This window comes from Schistocerca nitens, chromosome 3, assembly GCF_023898315.1.
Source record: "Schistocerca nitens isolate TAMUIC-IGC-003100 chromosome 3, iqSchNite1.1, whole genome shotgun sequence".
In the NCBI taxonomy this organism is placed as follows: domain Eukaryota; kingdom Metazoa; phylum Arthropoda; class Insecta; order Orthoptera; family Acrididae; genus Schistocerca; species Schistocerca nitens.
The window spans coordinates 55,533,359-55,547,236 of NC_064616.1; the positions used below are offsets into that span (position 1 = coordinate 55,533,359).

The 13,878-nt window shown below is 41.7% G+C and overlaps 1 protein-coding gene across 1 annotated transcript in view; it reads right to left on the reverse strand.

The window, feature by feature from the left end:
* Window positions 1–13,878, reverse strand: part of LOC126248017 (ras-related protein Rab-4B) — a 111,616-nt gene that overhangs the window by 71,475 nt on the left and 26,263 nt on the right. Inside the window, exon 3 of the mRNA XM_049948601.1 lies at window positions 8,980–9,094. Coding sequence (XP_049804558.1) covers window positions 8,980–9,094 — 115 coding nt within the window. The remainder of the gene's footprint in view (window positions 1–8,979; window positions 9,095–13,878) is intronic.

Below are 13,878 nucleotides of genomic sequence, written 5' to 3' on the forward strand. Positions count from 1 at the left end.
TGCCCGCGTAGAGGATTTACACACATTCGTAGTCTCCTTAATGGCACGCAGTTTGTTGTGCATACTGAGGTAATGCCACTCCGTCTCTCAAAGCTGCAAAACCTAGCGGCATAGTACCGAATGTAAGTCAGTTGCAGAGAAGCTGATCTCCATCAGTTGCAGAGAAGCTGATCTCCATAAGCGGTTTCCACGTAGCCTGTTTGGCCAGCCTGATGGCAAGTTCAATGCCCGGGGTTCCGATGTGACCTGGGGTCCAGACAAACACCACTGAATGACTGGACTGTTCCAGGGCATAGATGGACTCCTGGAGAGTCGCTACCAAAGGATGACAAGGGTAGCACTGGTCACCAGCTTGTAGGCTGCTCAAGGAGTCAGTACACAGAAGAAACGACTCCCCAGGACATGAACGAATGTGCTCAGGAGCATGAGATATAGCCACCAGCTCGGCACTGAAAACACTACAGCCATCAGGGAAGAAATGCTGTTCAATATGTCCTCCACGGACATATGCGATGCCGATGTGATCATAAGTCATTGAGCCGTCAATGTAGTGTAAACCACTTCATGGCCTCGGTACATGTTAAGAATCGAGAGGAAATGGCAGCGGAGAGCTGCGGGGTTAAATGAATCGTTAGGGCCATGTGAAAGGTCCAGGCAAGGTCGCAACCTAGGTGTTGCTGATGCAGGAGATGAACCACCAATTGGTGGGAAAAGGAGACTGTAATTTGGATGTGCAGGAGAACTACAAATGTGTGCAACATTACTGGCCGGCAGTTGTGCACGCCTAAGCTGCAATGGAGGGACTCCGGTGTCCACCAGGACGCTGGTCACCAGACTTGTTCTAAAAGCTCCTGTCGCTAGGCGAATGCCACAGTGGTGCACTTTGTCAAGTAAACGCAATGCTGAGGGTGCCGCCGAACCATAAACCAGACTCCCATAGTGAAGGCGGGATTAAACAAGGGTTCTGTAGAGCTGCAGCAGCGTACAGTGATCTGCACCCCAGTTGGTGTTGCTCAGGCAGCGGAGGGCATTGAGGTGCTGCCAGCACTTCCACTTAATCTGACGAAGGTGAAGAAGCCAAATCAATCAGGCGTCGAAAACCAGTCCTAAGAATCAATATGTCTCCACTACAGTGAGTGGATCATCATTCAGGTAAAGTTCTGGTTCCGGATGAATGGTATGAAGCGAACAGAAGGGCATAACACACAACTTTGTGGCCGAAAACTGGAAACCATGGACTACAGCCCATGACTGCCCACTGTGGATGGCTCCCTGTAGGCGCTGCTCAGCAACATCACTACTGCTAGACCAGTACGAAATGCAGAAGTTGTCTGCATAGAGAGAAGGTGAGATGGACGGCCCTACAGCTGCTGCTACACCATTAATGGCTACTAAAAATAGAGATACACCAGAGCCTGCCAGACCCCATGCTCCTGGATATGGGGGGAACTATGAAAGGCACCCACTCGTATAATGTGGCAAGGATATTATGATGCCAGGTCGTGTCATATGCTTTTCGTAAATCAAAAAGATGGCATCCAGGTGTAGGCGTCTGGAAAAGGCTGTTTGAATGGCAGACTTGAGGGACACAAGATTGTCAGTGGTAGAGTGACCCTGGAGGAATCCACCCCAACATGGGGCAGTAGGCCACGAGACTCCAGGACCCAACCCAACCACCGACACACCATACATTCCAGCAATTTACAAAGAACGATGGTGAGGCTGATGGGCCAATAGGTATCCACATGAAGCAGGGTTTTACCAGGACTGAACACCGGAATGATGGTGCTCTCCCACCATTGTGATGCAAAGATGCCATCGCACCAGATCCAGTTGAAAATGAAGAGATGTCGCTTGTAGTCATATGTGAGATGTTTAATCATCTGACTGTGGATCCGATCTGGGACAGGAGCTGTGTCGGGGCAATGTGCAAAGCCCCTGAGGAGCTCCCACTCTGTAAATGGGGCATTAAGAGGATTTACTGTGGCGTGTAGTGAACGAGAGGACTTTCCCTTCCAGCTGCTGTCTGAGAGTGCGAAAGGCTGGGGGGTAATTCTCTGATGCACAGGCTCGAGCTCAGCAAAGTGCTCGGCAATCGCAATTGTGTCGGTAAATAATACACCATTTATATTAACACCAGAAACATCTATTGCGGTCTGGTACCCGAAAACAAGTTTGATCCTAGCCCAGACTTGGGAAGGTGACGTATGGCACCCAATGGGTGAGACGTATCTTTCCCAGCACACCTGCTTCCTTGTTTGATAAGTTGGCGAATGGGGGAATGGAACCATTTAAAGGCTATGAGGTGCTCCACGGAAGGGTGCCACACACTGCTGTAAAGCTCACCGACACTCCTTAATTGCTTCAGCGACTTCCAGCAACCACCAAGGGACTGCCTTTTGCTGGGGGCACCCTAAAGAGTGGGGGATCGCGTTTTCTGCCACAGAAACGATTGTTGTAGTCACCTGTTCAACCATCACATCTATGTTCCCGTATGGGGGAGATTCAACGGAGACGGCAGACGTGAAGTTTCTCAGTCCGCCTTGTTTAAAGCCCATCTGGGCAGGCATCCATGGGCCTGACGGGCAGTGACAGGAAGATGGGGAAGTGGTCACTACCACACAGGTTGCCATGTGCTCTCCAGTGGATATATGGGAGAAGTCCTGGGCTGTAAATTGATAAATGAATGGCCGAGTAACTACCATGAGCCACACTGAAACGTGTAGCGGCCCCAGTATTTAGGAGGCAGAGGTCAAACTTAGACAGTTACGTTTCAACATCTGTGCCTCGGCCAGCAAGCACGGTGCTACCCCAAAAGGGGTTATGGGCGTTAAAATCTCCCAAAAGTAGGAAAGGTTTAGGGAGTTGATCAATCAGTGCAGCTAACACATTCAGGGGTACTGCACCATCTGGAGGAAGATATACATTGCCGACAGTTATTTCCTGTGTCGTTCTTATTCCGACAGCCACAGCTTCAAGAGGGATTTGAAGGGGCACAGTTTCACTACAGACTGAGTTTAGGGCATAAATGCAAACTCTACCTGACACTCGATTATAGTCGGTACAGTTCCTGTAATATCCCTTATAGCCGCAAAGGGCAGGGGGTCCGCATTGCCGGGAATCAGGTTTCCTAGAGGGCAATGCAGAAAGCAGGTGGAAAGCTTAACAGTTGCCGTACCTCAGCCAGACGGTGGAAACACCGACTTATTGCCTGAGCAGTCTATATCCATTGTGTCTGAGGGTCTGGCGAGATTTAGGTTCTCAGCGGATGCCAGAATCTCCACCTCGCCGCTCTAAATTGGCACACAGCTCATCGTCCGACTGCAAAAGAAGGTCCCTGTGAAATATAATACCCTGGACCATGTTTAAGCTCTTATGGGGTGTGACGGTGACAAAAACATCGCCCAGCTTGTCACAAGCGAGTAATGCCTGTGACTGGGCAGAGGATGCTGTTTTGATCGAGACTGACCCAGATCTCATTTTGGACAAGCCCTCCATCTCCCCAAACTTGCCCTCTAAAATGCTCAATAAAAAACTGAGGCTTCATCGTCATGAAAGATTCCCCCATCAGCTCTCGAACATACAAGGTACCGGGGGTGAATAAGAGCTGACATTCCTCCCATGGTGTGGCCAGGGAGGGGAACGATTTGGAGTCGTACTTCTGTGCGTTGAATTGATGGGCATCTACCCCTTGGCACACGTGAGGAGTTAATGGCGCAGGCATCAGCAGAGTGATCCCTGTGTTGTCAGAAGGCTACAACCAAAGTGTACATGGCGGCACCACCACAACGGACTGGCTACTGTGCTGCATATCAGGTGCAACCATGAAAACAAGTCCATTATCATCAACAGCGTAGAAAACGATACTGCACAGTTGATGGAAAAATACGCACCCAGGAGGGTGACCTCGTCCAACAGTTGGAGAGTGAGCAGAAGTGCAGACCCACGTGGACAAGGATGCGATAGGTCTCGGCGCATGATTGACACAATGCACGTGTAAGGCGCCCTTCTCCAATTGGCTCGCTCTTAGGGAAAATTTTGAAAAATGGATGTCAAACCCTGCAGGGGACTATCACATGAAGGCCAATACATGAGAGATTCCTTTTAGTAACCTCTTACGATAGATAGGAGTACCTCGGGCCTATTCTAACCCCCGGACCTGCAGGGGGACATGCGCCAGTGATAAACCAGAATGAAATATTGATAACATCCCTCATATCTCACAAATGATCTGAGATATGGAAATTATAGCTCTCGTATGGTTCATGTGTGAGAGTTCATTATCTGTTGGCGTATTGAAGTAACTATAGATTTTTTCAATGAAATAATTTAATTTTTAAGGACCATCGATAGCTGGTGAAACATAAGTGAAGAAATTACACGTTTATTTTTACACCAAGGATGTGCTTTTTCATAAGCTGTTGACCTGGTATGGCCTTAGTTCCTCACTCAATAAACCGCTGTTTCAGGATTCTGCCACAATTGCATCTGCACTAGCATGTCAGCGAGGTGGTGGTGTGTAAACTCCACTGTATTTTGGCTCAAGAAGTAAATTTTAACATGCCAACAAGAAAAATGTAGGTTTTTAGTCCAAACTCACTACTGATGACATCACTCAGAAGGAGAAAACTGGTAAGAAGTCTGGGACAATTAAATCACTTCTGTTGCAATTTCAGTGGAATCCTGTAGCCCGGTGTGTTTTTTGTAATGAACAGCTGGTGCGGAAACTCAAAGAATTTTCTTTCTGCACTTCAATGATCTGAGAAATAAGAGAATAACAAAATTCACATCAAATAGCACACCATTGTTGTTACGGTGTAAAGTGAAGCACCGGCTCACCAGTCGGGAAAAATAGAGCAGAAAGGGCTGTGAAGAAGACTTCAGCCAACTGCACGCTGATTGACACCTCTCCAGGACAACAACGCGATAGCAGCGACTTCTATGAGAAGAGAACATACGCACCGTGCCTGACTGGCCATGCCTCAGTTCTACAGCAGCGTCAAGACTTGCAACTAGGACAGAAGCGTCAAAGCTCATTACTTTGCTCGTACATTTTATGTAGCGTAAACTTGGAATTATTATACTGTAGAGATTTCTTATTTTGTTTGTCGCCCTTTGCTTGCAACAAATCTGTTTAAAACTTAGGGAAGTATTGTATTTTTTTTCTTTTGCAATAAAATTCGTGAATACAATTTTTTTGAAAGTTGTCTTGATCTGGGAAAGCAGGTTTCCTGGACACCCCATATTCGATAAGGAGGCAGTATTCAACAACTGTTTTGATCCTATGAGTAAAGGATTAAACATATTCACCTTAAATATCTTTTAGTTAATCAAAGATACTGATAATCTATTTTCCGCTTGACAAGTAGTGAACAGGATTCTACAGGTCATGAGAGTGACCACAACTTCAGAGTTATAAATGTATTATATTAACAAAAACTACTATTCCAGAGCCAAAAGGAGAATAGTTATATTCATAAGACATGGTTAATTTCTTTTATGAGCCATGTGCAACTACTCACCAACATGAGAATAGATAATATCCTTAACATATCAAAAGATATTTGAGATGAAACAGCTCAGCAATCACTTTTAATGGGGATAAGAACAAAAAGATTGTGCACCATGTACTGTGAATTCTTTTCATTTTTCTCAGAGCACGGATGTGTAGAAAGAAAATACCTTGATAAATTTCAGTACCAGCTGCTCATTGTTAAAAACGCACTAGGTTACAAACATCTGAAAATCCAACAAAAGCAGTGATTTGTTTTTGCCTGACTTGTTAACCTTTTTTACTTAAGGGAAGTGGCATTAGTGGTCAATTTTGAGTAACACCTACATTTTTATTTTCTTGCTGCCATGTTACAATTTTCTCATTTTGCCAAAACACAGCAGTGTTTACAAATATTCATCACACTAGCAATCTGATGTAGTTTAAATTGGGACAAAAGTGGCCACCACAGCAATTTTTGTTTCACCAGCTATCAATAGCCCTTAAAAATCACATTGTTTAATTGAAAAAAATCTATAGTTATTTGAATAATGAGGCAGATAACGAAATTTTAGAAAAATACTCTCCTCTTTGTATACTATCGTTTTCCACAATTTTGTTTCAATACCTCAAACATTATGTGATACAAGGGATGTTATGAATATTTTATTCTGGCTTTATCACTGGTGTGTGCACGTGCACTCTAAACTGAGTGCGTGACAAAAATCAATTATCTCAATATTGGAGACAGACACCTCGTCCCAAGTCTAAAGAAATATTTTCAATGTGTCAGCTAAATTTCATATGCAGCAACATATGATGTAATATGCACCAAGTGCAAAATTATAGCAATCCCTATTTTTCATTGTAAACTTTTAGAATTTCATGCAGTGTCTTACTTAAATGGGAAATATCACAATAACTACAACCATTAATGAAATGATGGGCACTTCACCATGAAGCCAAATATAAAGCTGTAAGTAACATAAAAATTATTTTTTACCAAATAGTTTCTGTAAAATTGTGTAAGAGAGACTGCAGAGCTACCTGAATATGTGCACCTTTCTACTCGTAATGGCAATGCTGCACTTTGACTCTCAGGCTAACCAGCCTTCTCTGTGTACAACCGTAGGAGTGTATAACTGCACTCGACAGAGCAGCGAGTCAGCATGCAGACTACTGACTTACTTTGTGTTCTTGCACTAACACCTAAATTCAAGGAACCCATTTGTCATGATGATCTGTTTTATCCCGTACTACACACTCATCCCTTTTCTACTCTTCCAATTTTTCCTCTTTCTTGTTTTCCTCTTTGCCTTTCCTTTCACCCTTCACCAATTTTTTTCCTTTCTTGCTATCAGTCATCCTTCCACAAGAGAACAGTCATGGGAAGTGAATACCAGAATCAGCACAGGACTCCCAGCATGTAACAAGTATTTATAAGACAAGTGCAGGGCTCTGTGGTTTCACCTGTGTTTAGGCTCTCTGGGGAAAGAGTTTGATACAGAAAATCATGGGAGGGGGGACGGTCAGACGAGCAGCAGTAACAGTTTAGCTCATAACCTCAACTACACAACTGAGGACGATGTCAAGCAGATTACTGAGAATGCTCTGCATCCTCATGTGAAGCAGAGAGAGAGAGAGAGAGAGAGAGAGAGAGAGAGAGAGAGAGAGAGAGAGAGAGAGATGCCAAACTTTTGATGATGTGTTCTGTTGAATGTGTAACAACAACATGTGCGTGTGAGTGACCCGTTACCTCTCAAGGTTAGTCCAAACACTGCAGCACAGACTGCAGCTGAATGTTACTTGCATTACTAATTTGCTGAAGCATTCAGAATAATATTCAAACAAATGAAAATGACTTATAAGGAAGTATTGGTAGAGGTAAATGCGCACACACAAAATTAAATGCTATGTGTGAAGTTTTTAAGCATCAAGATGGATAAGAAACTGAAATAGCACCAGTAAGTAGGTAAGTTAACCAAGAAACTTGGTTATGTCTGCTTTACACTTAGAAATCTCTCCGATCATGTTGACTCGCAGATGGGATTTGCTAGCACACTTTCACGCAATACTATGTGATGGCATAATGTCCTGAAGTGATGCAGCTAAAGTAAAAAAGCAGTATGTACACTACAGAAGTGTGTAATTAGAATATTGTTTAAAGTTGATAACCGAACATCTTGCAGAAGCCTTTACAAAGCTGTTGGGATTCTTACATTCATGTGTTAATGCACTTACTCCCCAACGGTCAACTGTATTTGTGGTTAATAACATGATAATTTATCATGAACTATGAAAATCACAGCCACAATACTAGAAGTGAAATTAATTTCCACTTAGATTGTGTGTACCCGTAATGTTCAGAATGGTGTTTAAATTCTGTGGCAAGTAGACAGGAAATTACAAATCACCAGAAAACCAAAATCGAGTAAAAGAGTATCTTATTAATAACTTGTATGACTTATTAGTATATTTGTACCTGAGATTGCAAATTCCAGCTAATACTAACATTCGTATTATACAGATTTTTAAATTATCCAGTATATAGACTGTCTGTAAACAGTAACGTCACATAACTCCTTAGCATGAAGTAGTAGATGAAACACCAAGTGAGTAATGCAAGAGGACGTAACTTGAAGTTGTTTACTTGTTCCACAACCCTGAAGGCTTTGCTTCATTATGGGATTTGTGCACGAATTAACTAACTGTAAAGACACTTGCCCTCCTCCTGTCTTGCACACTGTCATCATTTCACTGTGCTTCTCTAGCCAATATTCTCCTTGTAGACATGCTACCTCAAACCACCTGGTTTTTATATTCTCATATTACTGGTTTAGGAAAACCTCAGAAATACTTCTCTTTTGACGACGTACCATCCAGATCATCAGTTATACATTTAGATTTAGATTTTTATGCATAGTTCAATGAAAGGTAATATTTCTCTTGCGTGGTGAATTTTTTTCTTCTTCAGTTAAATAATTTAATTTTAATTACAAAGGAGTGGCAATAGTCTCACAAAGTCCCACGTGTAAAAATTAAACTGAAAATAATTTTTGTTTCAATTAGGTTCAACTTTCCACAAATATGATCACTGAGGAAGATGGTAGAAACGTGAGAGAGACAACCAATTTCCCACGCATTCTTAGAATAGTATGGAAGTTGTATTTCAATGTAGAATCCTGTTAACTTTGGATTGCGTTACAAACTATCTGCCATAAAAAATTAGTAGCTCCGATGTTACGGCATTTTTACACATAAATAATGGAATAAAATACATTACGAATAATATTTATTTCTACTGTTGAGGATATATACTATGCAAACAACCCTCAGTAAAAACAGTTAGTGTTACTGAAATATTCTTAGAGTATTGTACAATACCTGATTTACAGAAACTAGACAAGGAGAGCTAGAAAACTGAAGTACTGTTACAAAAATAATACTTAAATGCTATGTTTGTGCAGCAATTCAGATAATTATTTCACCTGAATCTTTCTTGACCTGCAGTGTCCCATATTTGTAGCTTCACAGATTTTCCTCCAACATTCACTATTTTAGATCCAAACTCAACACCGATCGTGTGACTACTTTCATCCTTAACTGAAACAAATTTTATAATTATATTCTGAAACAGAAATTAAATCTCAAACATTTCTGTATGTGATGTTTATTGCAGTCACACTATAGTAACACTTGTATTTGTTTACTGATTTTTTAAAGACACTCTGAAAGGGGAGATCATGAAATATATGATTTAGACAGTCCAACCAGAAACAATTTCCATAGTTTCCCCGAATAAGAAAACTGAAATAAACACTTCTTTTTGCAGGAAATATCATAAGAGGAAAAAGAATGTGGTATGCATTGGTAATCAGAAAATTTTTGTAAGTGTACATGGTACTCTGGGCCAAAGATTAAACAGCACTGTTTCAATGTTTATATTTTCTGTTCTTAGTAGTCAAACAGTGCTTCAACTAGGAAATTGGCTACCATTAATAATCACCACTGAAATCATGAACAGACTGCTACCTCCTTTTTCAAGAATACTTTTACAATTATCACTATCCACTTCCACTGGAAATGATGTCAATAGTGAACACTTATCATGCAGCAGCAGTAACAAAACAGATATATAAGTTGCTGGATTTACTTTTACTCAAATTGTTATTGAAATAAAATTCATCACTGTAGGTGTAGGAATTATTAGTTCCACAAGGACTTAAAATGACACTACAGTGCAATTATAACAACCTGCAACTTTGGACGTTACAGCCTGGTGGACAGGACAGGAAGTTATTGCTGACAGAACACCAACAATGACCCAGCATCCCCAACTGACAAATCAGGAAGTTATGCACACGCTACACTGGGGTGACTAAAGTCATGGGATATCTCCTAACATCTTGCCTGACTTCCTTTTGCCTGGCGTAATGCACCAACTCGACATGGCATGTACTCAACAAGTTGTTGGAAGACCCCTGCAGAAATATTGAGCCATGCTGCCTCTGTTGCCATCCATAATCATAAAAGTACTGCTGGCACAGAATTTTGTGCAGGAACTGACCTCTTGATTATGTGTCATAAATGTTCAATGGGGTTTGTGTCTGGGTGGCCAAATCACTCACTCGAATTGGCCAGAATGTTCTGACATGCTGCTCTCTCACCCTTAAAAATTCCATTGTTGTTTGGGAACACAAAGTCATGAATGGCTGCAAATGGTCTCCAAGTAGCCAAACATAACCATTTCCGATCAATGATAGGTTCACTTGGACCAGAGGCCACAGTCCAATCCATATAAACACAGTCCACACCATTATAGAACCACCACCCGCTTGCACAGTGCCTCGTTGACAACTTGGATCCACGGCCTCGTGGGAATTGTGCCACACCTGACCCCTACCATCAGCTCTTACCAACTGAAATTGGGACTCATCTGATCAGCTCACAGTTTTGCAGTCATCTAGTGTCCAACTGATATGGTCACAAGCCCAGGAGAGGTGCTGCAGGCGATGTAGTGCTGTTAGCAAAAGGCATTTGCTTCGGTCATCTGCTGCCACAGCCTATTAACGCCAAATTTTCCCACACTGCCCTAACTGATAGGTTCATCATAGGTCACACACTGTATTCTGTGGTTACTTTATGCAGCATTTTCTTTTTTTCCTGTCAGCACTGATGACTCTACACAAACACTGCTGCCCTTGGTTATCAAGTGAAGGCCGTCGACCACTTTGTTGTCCACAGTAAGAGGTAATGCCTGAAATGTGGTATTCTCGGCACACCTTGGAATACTAAACTTCCCAACAACTGCCTAGCTCCAACTACCATTCCATGTTCAAAGTCTGTCAATTCCCACTGTGTGGCCATAATCATGCCAGAAACCTTTTCACATGAATCACCCAAGTGCAAATGACAACTCTGTCCATGCTCCCCTTTTATACCTTGTGTGCGCGATACTACAGTCATCTGTATATGTGCATATCAATGTTCCATCATTTGTCACTTCAGTGTATTGCACGCCACTATTACACAGTACTATGTAGGGTTGAGTATCTGGTGCTTTCATGCTCCTCAGCTCTCGTGAAATGTACCATATTGTGAATTCATCAGCTGTTGCTGTGACCTAGTGTTTTTATATTAGCACTGTGTGGTGTGCGTACTGTAAGACCTTCAGTACACACACCATCAGATTATTTGACTTGTCGCTCTAACGAAGTAGGCGAGTGTCAGCAATAGGTCTCATGGTCTTATCGTGGCGTGTTTATCTTCTGCCGTTAGGTCAGATGATAGAAATGCCACTTGCACGCTTAGAGTAGCAGATTGACGGTGACCAACTTTAAACAGAACTTGATTAATTTTCATACACATTTATTAAAATAATAACAATCATAAACCTTACTTAACTTGATTCTGGATGCTATTTACAATTGACAATCTGAAGTTCCTTTGGTCTTGGTACGTTAATCTTATTCTCACATATCTCTGATACTTGACAAAATGTCTATACATTTATCTTCATGGCTATGTACAGGAATATGATAATCTTATTAGGTGCAGACTGAAACTTGGCTACAGACTAATGCAGACTGACTACTCTGAGGTCTGTACAGTCATTATAATACCTCGCGCGTTCAGGTATCACTGCGTGAGTGTGATCCGAGATGAGAAAAGGTTCTACGTTAGCAGCAATCTCATTGGCTGCGTGACATATTAATACGCGGATTGGCGGAAGCAGAATTTAGTTCGTCTCTAAGACAGTGCCATCTTGTAATGCGAAGACGGACGAGTGCTGCACCTGCCCTGTTGTGCTTAGCGGGGCACGCTCTAGTGGAAAAGTTGTGTACGCACTGACTACGCAGAACTATGTACACAATACACTGTTTTAACAGTAATTTTGTCAAGTCCCAACACCAAGTTTTGTCATAAAAAAGATTATCTGAGAACACATTTGCCAGCTTCTACAGGTATTGAGGGGAGTCCCTTTCCACAGAAAAGGGTGTGAATTTGTGTGCTCTTAGACTGAGCACTGCCAACTGGAATACAACAGTGGGGTGTTCAATGTTAGAAGTTACAAGAGTACTGGACAGAACAGCAACTGGACATAACATTCGTAACTCCACAATGCTGAGAAGAGGAAATAATCAGGAAAGGAAGAAAGACGAGAATGATGAAGCATCATCAGACCATTCTCTCCTGGAAGCACAGAAAAACAAAGAAAAGGATAAAACAGGTGGGTAACCAAGAGGAACACATTCAGTACAATGCAACATGAAGACATGTATAGAATCATCATCATCGCAAGGAGTACCCTATGTTAAACAAACTTCTTTTTAGCCTCAAAGAAACATAGTTGTTTAATGAGATTAAACTTGTCTCTTCAAAAGTGTCTTCACTGGCTTGGTTCTTAGAATAAAAAGATTACCATCAAGAAAACTGACAGACAGGCCTGGTGATACCTGTATCTGCATGCTGTGAGGAGCATTCTGTTCAAAGACATCGTGTATCTTGACAGAAAGCACAGCAAAAGCAACGACCAAAGCACTGTTAGGAAAGCATGGCATGATAATTGGGCTTTACGCTACCTCAGCTCATGGCTTCATTCCAAACTGTTTATTAAGGTTCTATTCTGGGAAATGAAATGAGTATTGTGAGAAAATGAATACCACAGTCTTTTACGGACTGGCTTTTTCATTTTCTGTTCCAAAATATCCCCCCCTCCAGCATCAATGATGGGGTATTTTGTGGTTAGGGCAACCACAGTTTAGTCTATACATTATTACTGTAAAGAAATTTTCAAAAATTCTGCAGAATAATCTTAAAGATTCGTTTGAAAAAAATTGTGAAAACGAATGAAATTTATTCATGGTCACATTAGTTGTATACGGGATCTTTTATTAGGCAATGCACCATTATGGGAGCATATTCAGGTGAGAATCTGTGCTGGCCGCAGTGGCCGAGCAGTTCTAGGTGCTTCAGTCCGGAACCACGCGGCTGCTATGGTCGCAGGTTCAAATCCTGCTTTGGGCATGGATGTGTGTGATGTCCTTAGGTTAGTTAGGTTTAAGTAGTTCTAAGTCTAGGGGACTGATGACCTCAGATGTTAAGTCCCATAGTACTTAGAGTCATTTGAACCATTTTGGAGAATCTGTATTGACTATTTCTTTTAAATGAAAGGAAATAGGTACAGGTTTTTACTCACAGATTTTTTCTTCATAAGCCTAGAGAGAATGTACGATGTGCCAATGTTCGAGTTGTGAACAGATTAATTGCATTAGCTCTTAAAAGGTGGATCACTGAGTGGCTAAACTCTGAATTTATAGGATCACTGAATGGCTAAACTCTGAATTTATACACCATAATGCGAATGGTGAAAGTGTCAATAATCACACTCAAATAAAATACCTTGGAAACATGAGCAAATCCCTGCAAAGTAGAATATACGGGACAGAAACAGTGGTAATTGATACTCCTGCTCCAATAAAATGCTTATGGAATGAGAAATAGTAGTAACAGACATTGTATAGTGAAAGATATCACTGATTCAAGGTCTAAAAAGTTGACTCATTATTAAACGTAGCCCTAGTGAAAGAGGATTGCAGCTAGCACATACGAGATCTCCGCCAGGTGGATACAAACAGTTTACATAAATGATCTACAGACAAAAATGAACTGGAATTTTTTTAAACCGACTGTAGTCCAGCATAAACAGAAAGAAAATGGGGCAGCAAGAGAACACATGTTAACCAGGAAGAATTGATAAGAAAAAACTTTTCAGAAAGTTACCAATTTAACTGTGCTAAACCTCTCAGCACACGGAACATGTTAGCTAATACCGATGTGGCGCTCTACGAATTTTATGACATAACTTCCTGCTATTTCTTGTTGAG